At 47.7% G+C, this 15592-nt stretch overlaps 1 protein-coding gene and 2 long non-coding RNA genes across 5 annotated transcripts in view; 2 read left to right on the forward strand and 1 right to left on the reverse strand.

The window, feature by feature from the left end:
* Window positions 1–232: 232 nt before the first annotated feature.
* Window positions 233–15592, reverse strand: part of SPON1 (spondin 1) — a 275141-nt gene continuing 259781 nt past the window's right edge. Inside the window, exons 8-16 of the mRNA XM_059070571.2 lie at window positions 13677–13878; window positions 12517–12657; window positions 11988–12063; window positions 10800–10982; window positions 8081–8251; window positions 7830–7997; window positions 6809–6973; window positions 4562–4825; window positions 233–2902 (exon numbers count right to left, since the gene is read on the reverse strand). Coding sequence (XP_058926554.1) covers window positions 2739–2902; window positions 4562–4825; window positions 6809–6973; window positions 7830–7997; window positions 8081–8251; window positions 10800–10982; window positions 11988–12063; window positions 12517–12657; window positions 13677–13878 — 1534 coding nt within the window. The 3' untranslated portion in view covers window positions 233–2738. The remainder of the gene's footprint in view (window positions 2903–4561; window positions 4826–6808; window positions 6974–7829; window positions 7998–8080; window positions 8252–10799; window positions 10983–11987; window positions 12064–12516; window positions 12658–13676; window positions 13879–15592) is intronic.
* Window positions 2252–11196, forward strand: LOC136794495 (uncharacterized). 3 transcript variants are annotated; one of them, XR_010841362.1, is made up of 6 exons: window positions 2252–2451; window positions 2825–3311; window positions 4018–4147; window positions 4437–5011; window positions 8120–8327; window positions 10636–11196. It is a non-coding gene; the product is annotated as an uncharacterized lncRNA (long non-coding RNA). The 3 variants fall into 3 exon arrangements; XR_010841361.1 differs by having other exon boundaries at window positions 2252–3311; window positions 10919–11196; XR_010841363.1 differs by lacking the exon at window positions 4437–5011 and having other exon boundaries at window positions 10919–11196.
* LOC136794496 (uncharacterized) lies at window positions 9146–10536 on the forward strand. The gene is made up of 2 exons (XR_010841364.1): window positions 9146–10241; window positions 10463–10536. It is a non-coding gene; the product is annotated as an uncharacterized lncRNA (long non-coding RNA).

Here is a 15592-nt window from a genome sequence, read left to right on the forward strand (position 1 = left end):
TATTTAACTCCTTTAAACTGAAACATGGGCTGTTAGGTCACAGAAATAATTTGACATTGCGAATTTTTGTCTTGCCGTTTTAGCCATGGACTTGACCTGGACTAAGTTTCTGGAGAATTGTTGTCATGTGAGAATGTGTAATGTATCCTTACTTCCTGGAAGAAGTACACAGACCTTGACTATGCCTAAAACACGTTTAATGCACAAAGTTCAAATTAAAAACAGCACAAAATTGTTTAAATTTTTTCAATTCTGGGTCTGAAGAAGCCCAGGCTTTATTCTTATTTGCTACAACAGATTTCCTTCAAATAATGCATTGGCAAGGTGACAGGTGAGTGACCCCATGTCTGGTTGGGGAATATATCTCTGAACTTATTTTCATCTTAAAATGTGGATGTAAATTGGAGTCCCAAGTGGTTTGGCATTGATTAAAAAAATATATACACAATTATAGTTCTTTATATGGCAGTTTTTAACTGGGTGTCTTATGATCTGTTTACTATCTCAGGTATCTCAAGTCCAAACAGATTTCATTTTTGTAGTAAAAAGTCTTTATTTCCAAAATGATTGGTTAGCCAGAGAAACTATAAACCACCTAACACAAGACTTTGGTAAGAAAGAGATTTGATGTTTCTTAAAAATTCCCCCTTGCAAACAAAAAAGAATTAACACTTATGTAACAAGAAACATGTTACCCATTCTCAGCCATTAACCAGTTGCCTGGTTTTAAGTCTCCAAAATTGGATTAAAAATGGGACCAAATAAGAACATGAGATACTAGGGTGGCTTGTCCTTAGAGTTACTTAGGAATTGCCATTATATGGAACTTTGATGATTTTCATGGGTTGAGAGGAAGGATGCGTCTGGGTAGCTAAGAGTAATGTTGCAAAAGCGAGCAGATTCTGTATCAGGACTTTTTTTTGTCCAAGTAGAAATCAAGTAGAAATTAAACTTCTTATTTCTTTAAATTTTGTGCTGCTTTGTGGGAGGAGAAAGCAGTTCACGTAAGGATTAAAAAAATAATGTTGGAAACAACTCAAACCTCCAGAAAGCTCAGGAATGGTAATAGTGGTCCCTCCAGAATGAGGGTGCAAAAGGCATATCTTTTGCTGACTCTGATTGAAGTGGAAACAATTGTTAAAAAGACCCAACCTTCTGAACACTGAATTAGTTTAAAACTAAAACACAAAAGACAGACCCGATGAGTTTTTTATTGAACAGTCTCTTGTGTTAAAGAAAATAGTACAGATTCAAGGCTATAGCATATATATATGTTGTGTTTGGAATATCCTGATGTGTTTAATGCAGATTCTTAAAGTAGTGTATGCAAAGCAATGTGTGCATCTCATCCATGGTACATATTTGGATTAAGCACGATAAAGGAGGCCTGCAACAGAAACGAAACAGTAATTTTAAGAATGAATGAGTAACAACTGCTGATGGACGCAACTCGGTAAAATGACCTTTTACACTAATCGTTGATAGTCAGTCTCCCTGAATTTGGTGTGCTTATTATGAGTGCTCGGAAGGGGATGGAAAACCATGATCTTCCCTATGGTTGTGTCAGAGGACCAGACCCCTGGTGTGGAGGGCTGACATAGGTTTGACTTCCCCAGATTTTACGGCCAAGCTTGATTCTGCAACATTCCTTTCTCCCTAGATTTGTCATCTTTCTTGGCCTCTGAAACACTTTTTCTATGTATAAAATTTTAGGACTTAAGAAACCCTTTCAAGTACAGAGATAGTATTTCTGTTGAAGGAATGGCTTGGTGGGCTGCGGACAGATTTAACAAAATGTTTGCATAACTGAAAAAATGTTTTCTTGTTAGAAACTGGTTTGAGAACTTAAAAGTCTGTGTCTGAAGATTTTAAAAACTCAGGTTTGGGACTGCTATAGAGGCTAGTTTTGCTGCCTTGGCCTTGGTTCTAGTAAGGATCTAACATCAGAAGGTTCATAAGGCTGGCTTCCCAAGAGAATTATGTCCAAAAAACCCCCAAAAAGAAGGGTAAAATGATTTCTAGACTTAGTACCTTTTACCTCAGGCATAAGAACTGGTTACCCTATGTTCAAATAAAGCAGCCATCATTTCTTTCCTCTGGGGCATCAAGAACCAATATTAGGGGTTGAGATACATACGAATTTCTCAGTGAAAGAAAAAATGCCACCCACCATCAGTGCTTCTCTTCATGTCTGCCAGCTGTTTTCCCCAAGAACCGTTGATGACTGAGGAGACTCAACAATGGGCCCTAAAGTTCCACTAAATGAGAAGAGACGAGCAAACAATAATTTCCTGCAAGAGGGAGCAGGCCAGACGAGAATGAGGGGAATCTGCACTCCACCTGACAGGGACTGTCTTCCCCCATGCTGCACCCCGGCACCAGGCACAGAGTCATCTGCAGACAGTTGCCTCTCCAAGTGCAGAAGGCTGGGGTCTCTTTCCTGCCACCCAGGTGGGTGCTCCAGAGGGACACGTTTCCATTCAATACAGGTGGCTGAAACTACTCGTGCTGGATGAGGGCTGGCTGAGGATGAGGGAGCACCCCCCCCCTCAGTCTGTGCCCACCAAGAAGTGTACAGAAGGATGTCCCTGGTATCCACAAGACTACTGGGCAGACCACACTGCAGAAATGAAAACTAGTGTACACGATTTAAATTGCCTTAAACAAACAAGCAAACAGTCCAGCCATTGGTGACTCTGGGGGGTCTAGAGTGCAGCCCTGGGAAATGTGTACCCTTGTTAACACGGGTGGACATGGCATGCTCTGATCTCCTTCTTGTCTTTGCAGCTGGTAAACTGGGAGCTTTTGAACCTTTTCTTTACAGTCATGTAGCGTTCCTGGATCCCGCCTCCACACAGTTTGGTGCATTCTGACCAGGCTGTCCATGGGCGCATCCTACAGCCTGAAAGCATGAGAAGACCTGGTCAGGCCAGCAGACACGAGGGAAAGAACAAGGAAGCTGAACTCTAGTAAACAGCTGTCAAACTTAGTTAGTTGTTCGGGCTTTTCTGCTCTTGTATGTAACAATTTGTTGAATTAAATAATGGCTAGAGTCCTTATTAGGGACTGTTAGCTTATATGTGACAGACTGCAAAAATTGGCCATAAATACCTTGCAGCTCTTCCCCATCAAGGGGCAGAGTCTGCTTCTCCACCTCTTGAATCTGGGCCTCGCTCTATGACTTGCTTTTGGCCAATGGGACACGAGCAAACATGGCTTGAAAAAAGTTGTCGGGAACCTTTCTACCACTATGTAAGCAAGCCTGGCTATCTGCTGGAGAGACCACGTGGAGAGAGGCTCCAGAAACACAGGTGAGGCCACTCTAGACCTTCCAGCCCTAGCTGAGCCACCACCTGACAGTAGCGACTTGAGAGCCTAAACTAGATGCCAGAAGAATCAGCTGAGTCAGGCCAAGTCTCTGCCCTACAGAATCATGTTAATTTCATTTGTTTTGGGGGGGCTTGTTAATGCTGCAGCTACTCAAGGAGCAGTTAACCACTCTCATGCTTTGCTCCCCCAAGTACTTAGCCTCTCAAGACTAAGTTAACTCAGGTATAATTGATTATTTTTCCTGTGTAAATAGACATGACTTTCTCAAAGAAAACTTCCCTGACCCCAAGAATAGGTTAGATCTTTAAAAAAAAAAAGTGCTTCCATAGCACTCTATACATTACTCCACTGTAGATCCAGTTAATTACATTTATGATTATCCAGTCAATACTATGCTGAGTTTTATGTCATAGTGCCCGCCTGGCACATCGTTGGGCATAATGTGTGTTGACTGGCCAACTGACCACCATGTGCAATAGACAACACTGTGATATGGGAACAGCTCCCTAGTGGAAAGATAATGAACTTCAGGTAGCTCTGCATATCTGCACTTCTCTAGTCCTAGATGGAGGTGTAATGTCTTAAGGAAGAGAAGAGAAAAGAAAAAGGGGTAATTTGAGCTGCACCTTTAAAAATAGAAACCCATTAACCTTCACTTATATGCCGCACCTTCCTTACCCACTGCAGGGAATCCAAAGACCATCAATTGGCCTGGACCCAAGACTGACCGCGGATCTTCCCAACTTACCATTTCATCATTTTGCTGATGATATTGCACTCTTGGCTTGGATCAGCTTATTCAGCAGTGAAGCTCTAGGTGGGATTTTTTTTTTTTTTTTTTTTTAAGTCCTGGAACTCCTTCAGTTATGCAGGAGGAGGGGGACACATAATCTCTCTCCTGGGCTACAGACACTCAGCACAGGCCTGTTAAAGTCACGCTGTTGATTAAAACCTTCACCTACAGAATCAAGTCATCAGCAGGCCTTTCATGGTCTGGTCCCTACCCTACCTCTCCAGCTTGGTTTCATGCCTCCCCTCTGCCATACTCTGTGTCCCTTCTGCCTTCCACTTGCTACCTGAACATATCTTGCTCTTTGGTATCTCAGTGCCATTGTAATGACTACTCCTGCTGCCTGGGATGCCCTTGTTTTACTGGCAAACTCCTACAAGTTCTTCCAGACCCACTCTGTTATGACGTCTCCCTGAAAGCCAGCCTCACACTTAGCAGCACCTGGAAACTGGTCCCCGTCGGACTCCTCCCTCAGCTGCTCGCTCCTCCGGCTCTCTCGGGCCTCCCTCCAGCGCAGCTTCTGGATGGATGGATTCCGGAGGCATTTCCGGATGCGGCACTTTTTCCGCTGCACAGTCTCCGGGCAGGGTGCACCTCCAAACTGAGGCTCCATTTGGATCATACGGGTTCGAATCATGTGGCCTTTCCCACATGACTTGTTACATTCCGACCACTGGGACCATTCGGTGAGCTCACAGTCGATGGCTGGCAAGACACAGATGGGCATGAGTGTACCTCATGTCTGAAACAAGATACGGTCACTTATACTCTCCTTTGAACATCTCAATACAAGCCTATGGGAAATGCACAGCAGGTGCTGTTACCCCATTTTACAGAAGAGGAAACTGAGGCTCCAAGAGACAGACTGACTTTATCCAGCCCACACGGTTGGTAAGCAGTAGATGCTGGATTGGTGCCCAGATCAAAACCCACATGCTATGCCCTTTTTATGATTTGAGAAGGCTTCTGGGGGGACCTTGAAGATTAGTTCAAAGCCTCTTGCCTTGCTTTCTAAGCTTCTAGAATATTGTCAAATTAGCCTCAAGTGGCACAGACTAGCTTCCCACAGCCAAGGACCCTGATTTTCTGAGGGAAGGCACAGTTCACTGGTGCCATTTTCCAGAGCTGCCCCTGTGGACTAATACTAAGGACATTCTGACTTTTGCAGTAAGACCCAGGCAGTGTCTCTTGTTCTCGATATCATCCTGGGTCTTTCTTATATATGGCAGTCTGCAAAAAACACAGGAGTCAGAAATAGGAAATTCAGTAGAGAAGAGGGGCAGTAGCAAGTGGTGTAATGGTTTATCATGGTAAGAGATCCAGTAAAGTCTTCTCATTAAGCCAGCGTCTCACAAATGTGGATGAAAGATAACCCAGTAGAGTGATTCTCAGGATGCTTCCTAGGGAGGCAAATGATTTCCAAACTCTGCTTCCCTTACAAAGTGAGGGCCCGGCTGGATGGTTCTAGAAAAAAATCATTTTGTTCATGGTCTTAGTCCTTTTCTCCCTGTGGGAGCTCAGGCAGCTTTCCCATCTGCAGCATGGGGATAATGTTATTTTTCTCATTAGATTGTGAGAATTAAGTGAAGTAATGCTCTCAGCCCAGTTTCTGGCCCACTTACTGTGGGTCTCCCTTCATTCACTGGACCCTGTGGATATAGAGTTTAAGTCAGTAACAGTGTCTCAGAACATTCTGGAGCCTCAGCTCTGGTGAGCTGTGTTGAACATGGGGTAGATCTTCGTAAAAGCCCAAGGCTTTGTTTAGTTTGACGGTCTGGGTCATCTCCACACCTGACTTTGGCTAAAACAGCTCAGGAACTGTAGTATGTTAACATTGGTGGAGGTCTGCACTTCCCCCAAGTCCAGTGCTCAGCACTTTGTACCAATTATGTGGCTTAATTCTCAGAGCAACCTAGGAAGCTCTTCTCACTATTTTACAGATGAGGGACAGGGATGCTACTAAGTAATGTGCTGAAGCTTATGCAGCCAGTAAGGGACAGAGCTAGGACCTGTCCCCAGGCAGGCAGCCTGAGTAAGGGGAGGAAGCACAGAAGGCTGCAAGTGCATTTCAGAGAAAGCCAGAAAACAGATCTTAGCAAGTGTGTTTGACTTTCGACCACCTTAAAAGGAAGCTCTCCTGGAAGACTAGCCAGAAAAATGGGCTCTCTCCTTGGAAATTAGTCCCCAGGTAATAAACTCACCCTCATCTCCTCTCAAATCTCTGTGAGATTTGAGAGGAGATGAGGGTGGGCATGGAGATTTTGAGCTTGTTGACTTGCTGGCCTGTCTTCTTATCAAGGCTGCAAAGGTACAGGAGTCACTGGTTTAAAGTCTACCCTTTGATCATGGGTAAATAAACTGGTCACAGGGAGGAGGAATAGAATGAAAAAGCTTGGAAAACCCCATGGGTCAGACAAGCCGCTAACTTGGCGGGGGGGATGGAGAACTATGAAATAAGTTTTATCGAGCCTGTGCTGTTTTTCCATCGAAGTCTCTCCTGTTTAGACTTCGCAGCCATTTACAGTTTGGGTGTTTTGTAGATGGTTAGTGGGATCCTCTCTTACTACTGAGAAGATTGAGAGAGTAAGTAACTTTGCTAACACAGAGATCCAGGGCCCAGCAAACAGTCATAACTGTGCGACCTAGCACAGGGCTGGTTAGCAGGAGGAGAGGAGCCCCAGGACTTACGGCATTCGGGCAGCATGCACTTTTCCACTTGCTCCAGCTCCTCATTACAGTCCCCGAGTTCGGCCAGAGACTTGAGCATCCGCTGGCGGGTCCGCATGCCCTTCCCACAGGTCACGCTGCAGTCGCTCCACTCGGACCACGGGGACAGCAAGCAGGGGATGGTGTCTAGACCAAGAGCCAGGTTTGCCACTGAGAACAGGCTCCCTTTGATCTGGTGCCCCATACCCTGTGTCCCCCACTCAGGCCCCTTGAGTAAAGTGAAACTGACCAGTGGGTTCAGATAACCAAAGTGACCCCCCACCCACCCACCACTGGAACCAGGAGTGGCTCCACAGGCCACTAACTGCTGCTCTTGTCACTCTCCTGCATCTCCTCTGATCCAGCTGGTGGCTCAGTAATATGAATACACAAGTCCCACCTGAAACAGCCGTGAGGGTCTGAGTAGGATCTTTCTAGAGACAGAAACATCCCACATGCCCCAAGAACCATGCACTAAAAGATAGACTCAATGATGTGTTTTTGGACACTTTGGTGCTGAAATCGCTTGGATGTGTATGTACTTGGGTGCATGTGTACATCTGTGTAGTGATGTGTGGGCCTATGTGCATCTGTGCGTAGAGGAGGCGTTGTAATGCTTTATGGGGCTACAGGCAAGTCCAACATAGAACAAGAATGAGGGGTGGGTCTGTGATGACTTGAGGAATGCACAACCTGCCTACATGTATTCCCCCCCTCCAAAAAAAAGATACTATGGGGCCCTATAAAACACAGCTATAGGTGAATTCTATCCAGAGGCCACCAGTTTGCCACCCCAGCATTGCTCAGAATGCCTTTCAAAGGAGGCCACTCTCTCTGGGTCTGGATGATGTCCTCACACCTATGGCTCTCATCTTGCTCCTAGAAGTGCCCTGCAAGGATGGGGTGGGGGGTGTCCATATTTCCTCTTGCACCTGCCCAGCCTTGACGGTGGTAACAGTAAGGGCTGCTGTGGTCCTCTGTCCCCTCTCCCACGCCCACTCACGGCACTCGGGCATCATGCACTTCTCTGCCTGAGACGTCTCAGTCTTGCACATGGAGCCGTCCGCGGGGCTCATCTTGACCATGCGGTGCCGCTTCTTCATGCCCATCCCGCAGGTGGCGCTGCACTCGTCCCACTCGCCCCACTCGGTCATCAGGCAGCTGCTGGGAGCTGGGGAGTCCAGCGGTGTTTAGCGTCGCCTTGGCAGCCTCGGGAGCCCAGCACCCTCCCCTGCCACCCGGCTCCCCACTCACAGCACTCCTCGTTGACCGTGCACTTCTCCGTCTCCTCAGTGGGCAGCGTGCACACGGAGCCGTCCTCCGGGAACTGCTTCACGTACCTCTCCCGGGACCGCATGCCAGTGCCGCAGGAGATGCTGCAGGGCGACCAGGTGATCCATTCGGACATGGTGCAGGTGGAGCCGTCTGCAACACAGGAGCAGATACTGCAGACCGGGCGCCACGACGCCGGGATCCGCACAACCAACCGAATTCCCCAAAGGTGGGCATCAGGAAGGCCAGCTGGCATTCAGGGGCAGTTAGGCAATTGAGGATGGAAGTCGACATAAAAGGCACACATCTTTAAACTAGGAATTGTTCTTTAAAGGAAATGCTCTTTTCCAGGTGCACGGAGTGCTCGGGATTACTCCTTGTCTCATGACAACACATTTGAAAGATGCTTGGATGGACAGGAGTGTGTGTGTGTGTTTGCCTGTTTGTTTAGTTCTAAAGAAGAGGGAAATGAAGTCATCCATCCACACATCCATTTACTCATGTCAGTAAATCTTTACTCACTGCTTAGTGGTATGTACTGAGGTTAAATAGATGTGTAAGATACGGATTTTGATTTACTTCAGAACGAGAGATGGGCACATAAACTGCAGTAATTCTATGTATTGAAAATATGACAACAGACATAAGCCCAGCAGATTGGAATGGGGATGCTCCTTGGAGTTCTGGGTGACATTTCACAGAAGAGGGCACATCTGAGTGCACTTCTGTTGGGTAGAGAATATCTGTATTTAAGGTGAAGGGAACAGCTCTTGCAATAACCTGTACTGAGTGTATTGCATGTGGCACTGGGAGATGAGGCTAGAAAGAAGGACTGAAGTCAGAGTGTGAAGCCTCCTGCGCATGTCCGCAGGCTGTCACGTGCACGTGGGTGATGCCTACACATCGTTATTGAACCTATGGACAGTGTTGCTAGACAGTGCTTGCTGGCGGTGCAGTAATAAAGATGGCTGGAACCCACATTAGACCCAGGGAAATTCTGACATGTCCTACGACGTGGATGAACCTGAGGACATTATGGTGAGTGAAATAAGCCAGTCGCAAAAAGACATGCTGTTTGATTCCACTTATATGAGATACCCAGAATGGTCAATTCTTAGAAAGTAGAATGGTGGTTGCCAGGGGTTGGGGGAATGGAGAGTTAGCGGTTAATGCGTCTAGAGTTTGTTTTGCAAGATGAAAGGAGTTCTGGAGATAGAGGGTGGTGATGGTTGCCTAACTCTGTGTGTGTGTGTGTGTGTACACACTTAATACCACTGAACTGTACAATTAACAATAATTAAGTTGGTAAACTTGATGCTGTGTACCACCAAAACAACACCACCAGGCATAGCCCAGCATGTTTCAGAATTGTCATTACCTCCCGGGAGCCACCTAAACTCCACCCCTGTAGAGGGAATGGTTAAAAATCTCAGCTCCCACGGCAGAGGCCAAAGACAGCCCGCCCATCTGCCTCCCCTCCTCAAGCCCAAGAAAGATAAAGAGCCTCCAGCGTTGCCGGTCCTGTCACAACTTCCTCCCTGCCTGTTCGTAGGAATGGCCTGTGCATGCAGGGTTCACTCCTCTCTGAAGTGCCTTATCATGGGCACAAAGAGCAATAAACCACTGTGGAGTGCAGCCAGGAGAGGTATTTAAGACTGTGCCCCAGGAAGAGCCAGAGAGTGAATGACTTGCAGTGGCGGGTGAGCTTTCTGCACTTATCCTCAGCTTGGAAGTGGTTTTCTTCCTGCCATAAACCAACCCAGCCTATACATCCCTTCCTATTGCCTTGTTACACCTCTGAGACAGTTAAGATCAGAGCAGAGTATAGATCTGTTCAGTCAGAGAGAGGAAGTGTACCCTGGAAAGTAGGCAGCTGACCTTTGCACAGCAATCAGAGTAGTGCCATGTTGAAGCTTGAGGCATCAAGACATGGGTGCTGCAAGCTTATAGTTCAAGCCTGACCTTTGACCAGTTACAAGGAGAGACAGAATTGCTGCAGTCAGTCCAAAGGTCCTGACGCAAGGAACTGAGGGCTCTGACCCAGGCTGAGGTAGGACACACACGGGGGTCCATGAATGACACAGAATTAGGGCAATGATTTAGATCCAATCTTGGCCAACCTGTTCACCTGCTTCTTAAAAAGGTTGAAGTTAGGGCTTCCCTGGTGGCGCAGTGGTTGAGAATCCGCCTGCTGATGCAGGAGACACGGGTTCGTGCCCTGGTCCGGGAAGATCCCACATGCCGTGGAGCAACTAAGCCCGTGAGCCATGGCCGCTAGGCCTGCGCGTCCGGAGCCTGTGCTCCGCAACGGGAGAGGCCACAACAGTGAGAGGCCCGCATACCGCAAAAAAAAAAAAAAAAAAGGTTGAAGTTAAGGCGCAGAAGCAGGCAGCTTGCTATCTGTTGTTTGTCATAAATGTGTGCTAGCTCTTCAGTAACTTGTGTCTATTTTCTTCCATGGCTGGTGGGTATGGGGGTGGGTGGTCAGTTAATCTGAAGAATTCTTTTGATGTCTTAAGACATGTCTGTGTTCACAGCCCTCAAGATACTGTTGGACATGGGAGTCTGCCCTTGGTGGTCCCCACTGACAGATACAGTCAGGGTCCTAGTGCCCCACTGGAGGGGTGCTGCCTGACCAGGTTATGAGAGGCTGGCACGGCCAGGCAGGACCCTCCCTTCCTGAGCCTGGGTGTCTCGTCACCTTCATCGCTGCAGCCCGGGCCCGTGCAGGGCTGGAAGTCCTGGGTGTCGGGACAGGGGACACTGAGGTCCAGCTGTGCCTTCAGCATGCGCTGCCGCATCCTCTTGCCTTTGTCGCAGGTGGAAGAGCTACAGGCGGACCACGGGGACCAATTGGAGTAGATGCAGGTTTCGGGGGTGTCATCTGGAAAGAGTATGTGACATGGTTTTCCTGGGAGCCTGTGGAAGCTGTGACTGGCCCTCTCTCCCCAGACGAGCTCACGAAGGGACAAGAAAATCCCCGCTGTCTGCCCAGCCTCCGGGAGCCTGGGTACTCCGGGGATGCAAGCAGCCACTCACTTCCCTTTCAAAATTATAGTTTGGGCATTCCACTAATAAAAATCTAAGTAACTTAATAATATGGAAAGATTCTCCTACTGTCCCTTCCCCTCAACACATGAACACAAGCCCCTCACCCTGGCAGACATCGTTTCCACACAGGTGCAGGCATATCACAGGCAATTTGGGGGAAACACAGGTTTTTGTGTGTGGTGTTGCTCATCTTCCCAGTGACCCATACACAGTGTCATGATTAGAATAAGGGTTCACTGAGCACTTATCATGTGCCAGCATCATTCTAAGAACCGTATTCGTCTTATCCCATTAGCTCCTTACCACAGCTCTCTACAAGGCGGGTTCTTCAATTATCCCCATTTTACAGTTGAGGAAACTGGTAGAAAGGTGGGCCTCTTGCCCAGGGCCAGAGGAGAAGAGCCCAGCTTGTCTGGCTCCAGATCCTATGAGAGAACTTGAGCTGAAGCCAGGGCTCTGCCACTGCCTCCTGACTGTAGAGTCTGGGCTCACTTTCCTTGCTGGGGAAGTGGATGGACCCACTCCTGCCTCACAGGCTAGTGTGAGAATCAAAGCAGAGAGTCATCTGAGTACTGTGAAGCCTATGCAAATGCCATTTGCCTGATACTGTTGAATATATATTCCGGTGTCATACCTTCACCAATTCCCTCATACTTTGTGCCTAGCCTTGGCCTTGTTTTGAATTATATTTCAAGCAGAAATCGGCGAAGAAGGGATTACCAAATCAAAGGATATATTTGTGGCTTTTAAAACATGTTAGCAAATTGCTTTCCCAAAAGATAGCTTATGTTTAGTTCCCAATTTATGTTGCCACCTGCAACAAAGGAAGACAACTTACCTTCATCTTTCTCTTCTGGAGCCAGGTCTGCTACAATATCGTCAACATTGTCAGGTACAATATTGCACTGTTCCCCCTGCAAAAGGAATTTTACTTGGAGGGCTCACATTAAAGAACGGAATGTGTGGGGGAAAGATGAAAGAGGATATAAAATCGAATGCCCACCCTGTATACAAATCCTAGGCCATGGCGGAGTTCTGGGCCCACTTTTACAACCTGACCGGAAAAAGAAATGGCAGTAAAGCCACAACTTCCCACTTCCTGACCCATGGCAGACGTTAGCAATTGATTATGGCATTCATGATGAAGCCTAGTTACCTGGAGCAAATCATTTATTTGGTTGAGTGTCAAGCTGTACCACCATGTTCATTTTGCTCATTTAAATCTTATGAATAATTTGCATTCTAGAAACTGTGGGAGGCCCAGGAATTCCACATCCTGAATATGCCAGGGACCGCATGATTCAAGAGCTGAAAGGGGTCTGGTCTGATGGGAAGGGTCTGTGCCAGGGTGAGCTCCAACCCAGTACCTTCCGAGCGATTCTCTCAATGACAACTCTGGCTACTTGAGTGATGGACCCGCCCTCTGGATCGTAAAAAGGACTCTGAGGATGGTCCAGGCTGGTCAGGGGTCGAATTTTCTCCTGGGGAATTGTGGGCTTGTTGGATGACTGCAGTGGAGAAAACACAGATACAGAGAGTGGGAAATAAAACTGGTTAAAAACCACAAAAATTTGATATATGATCAGAACAAAAACCTTGAAAGGAATTTAACAAGTATAACTGCTATTTATATTTACAGAATTTTGGTTCATGCCATGTGTTGTGCATGAACATTTGTAGATCTATACTTTCAAATTCTCCCATGTACACAGTAGGATTATGCCCAGATGAAGATGCCGAGTTTTAGAGAGCCATTTCCAGCTAGGAAATTGCTGAACCAGGTTGGTCTGAATCCAGAGTTCTTCCCACTAGACCAGGAGTTGGCAAACTTGTCTGCAGAGGGTCAGATGGTAAATATTTTAGGCTTTGTGGGCCAACTGTGTCTGTTGCAACGACTCAACTCAGTTGTAGTGAGAAAGCAGCCCCAGACAACATGCAGTTGAATGTGTGAGGCTGGGTTAGAAAACTCCAGGTTGCCCCCAAACCACAGTTTACCAACGTCTGTTCTAGATTGTTCTACCACTGGTTTTCTGATGATTCCAGATTTCGATGCAGTTGGTGTGCCGACCATATCTGAAAAATATTGACATTCACAGGAGAATCCGAACTCCTTAGCCTGGCCATCCGGAAACCTTTGGAATCTGGCCCAGCTTAACACACGTCAGCTTCCTGCTGTTCCCCATTCTCTTTCTCTCTCTCTCTCTCTCTCTCTCTCTTTCTTTTTGCCTCCATGCCTTTTGCCTGCTGTTCCTTAATGCTCATCTCTGCACTGCTCTTCAGCAGAGTCCCTTCCTGTGCTTTCCTGACCAGCTGCACGGACACTTCCTGGAGTCCGAGTCACACAGCATGTGAGTATGTGATGATGGGACCAGGCTGGGCTCCCCTACCGGACTGTGAGTTCATCTGGTACATCTGGTACAGAGCCTGAGCCAGACTCACCTCCATGGCCAGGGCATCCAGAACAGGGCCAGAGAAGGAGCAGGCGCTCGGGAAGGTTTGTCACTCACCACTCCAGGCACACACGTACCTCATAGGTCACCCCACTGTCGGTGCCAGCGTCCCAGGGAATCAGGTCCTGCACCACTTTCTGGACCCAGCCGCACTCTTTGGTGCACAGATCCTCTGCAGACAGGCCCACGTTCCAGTCGGGACTGGGGCCCATCATGGTCAGGAAGGACATTAAGTGGCGCGTCCTATCCACTGAAAATTCAGCCGAGGGTGCTGCTCTCCTGGAAACCAAATACAGAGACCTTTACCTTCGGGGCCCTGGGGGTGCATGCTCTGAGGGACATTTGGCCAGACGATGGCTAAAGGATGAGAGGGAGAGAAAGAAGGGGGATTCTCCCATTGGTCTCTACCTTTGGGTATTATTGGTTTCTCTTTCCAAGCCCATCCATTGGCCACACATGGGGAGAACCATATGCTACACCATGCTATCCATTTTTAATGTGTCTTCAGCACTTACTATTATTTTGTGTTTTCTTATTTATTTGTTTAGCTGTTTACTGACTATCATTTCTCACTGGAGTGTAAGCTCTGGGAAAGCAGGGATTCTGTTTGCCTCCTTCATGGCTTTATTTCCAGTGCCTGGCACATCGTAGATGCTAAGCCAATGTTTTTGAATAAGCGAATGAACAAATACTACAGGCTACGTGTGCGCCCAGACGTATTGGAAGTGAGGTGAATTTGACAAATAAAAACTGCTTAATGATGCCCCAAGCCTTTCCTTATACATTTTCATAGATGCCTCAGAGCAGACCTGGGGTAAGGATTATTGACTCCAATTGATGGATGCGGAAACTGAGGCTCAGAAGGGTTATGTTATGTAACTTGTCTAGAGTCACAAAGTGAAGTGGCAGAACGGAGACGACAACCCAAGTCAATCTTAATTCAAGGTCCAAATTCTTTTCGTCATCAGTTTCTAAGTCCCCACCGCCCCCAGCCCCACTTCACTCTCTAGAGCAACATTGTGCCATCAGAGGGATCATCTCCCCAGCCTGCTGCCTCCAGTGCCCCCCAGAGGCTGCTCAGAGCAAGGCCCTGCCCTGGCAGCAGAGCTCACCCATCGCCTCACAGCTGGTTCCTTGGCTGTTTCCTCCAGTGGGCGAGCAGGGACCCAGCTGTAGAGCCAGAGACCTTTGGCTGACAGCCCCCAAGCTGTGAGAGGCAGTTCTTCAACCTCTGTGTCCTCGTGTTGCTAAGACAAGGTCCTAGGAGTGGCCAGAGCTGTATGAGATCAACAGTGGCAGCCCACTGAGAGGCGTGGTGGGAGAGCTATAGTCACTCGGCCACACTTGGCGGCACACCTGCATTATTTTATTTTCCCTTCAAGATACTCCTGTGGGGGTTAGAATGATCATCTCATTTTGTAAAGAAGAAAGGAAAGCATATCGAAGGTTAATAATAAACTTTGAGACGCAGCTGGTGAGGCTGAGGCAGGAAGACAGCTCTGCCTGACTCTCCACCCAGGCTGCTAATCATGGGGAATCCTTAACTGGGGACCAGCTCGTCTGTTCAGTCCAGCTGGCAGCTGTTTGGGAGTCTCTATGCCCGTCTGTTGGGACCAGCTGCTTCTGGCTGCCCTCACCTGTCCCCAGAAAGCGATGACTCCAGGCTTGCTTGGGCCCTGTGGAACTGGGCCCCTTGGGCAGGCCGGATGGGATCAGGCAACAAGCAGCAAAGGCGGGAAGCCTGGGTGTGCATCATCCCATACCACCTCTTAGAGCTGTGTATCCTTGGACAAATGACTAAACCTTTCTGTGCCTCAGTATCCAAATCTACAGAATGGGGATCCCCATAACTTCTACCCCAAAGGGTTACTGTTAGCGTTTAATGACAGAACTCGCATCCAGTACTTAGCTCAGTGTCTGGCACCTGACCAATGATTACTACAGTAAGTCCCCTACATCTGAACCTTTAAGTTGCGAACTTGCAAAGATGCGA

Source organism: Kogia breviceps, chromosome 7 (genome assembly GCF_026419965.1).
Source record: "Kogia breviceps isolate mKogBre1 chromosome 7, mKogBre1 haplotype 1, whole genome shotgun sequence".
In the NCBI taxonomy this organism is placed as follows: Eukaryota; Metazoa; Chordata; class Mammalia; order Artiodactyla; family Physeteridae; genus Kogia; species Kogia breviceps.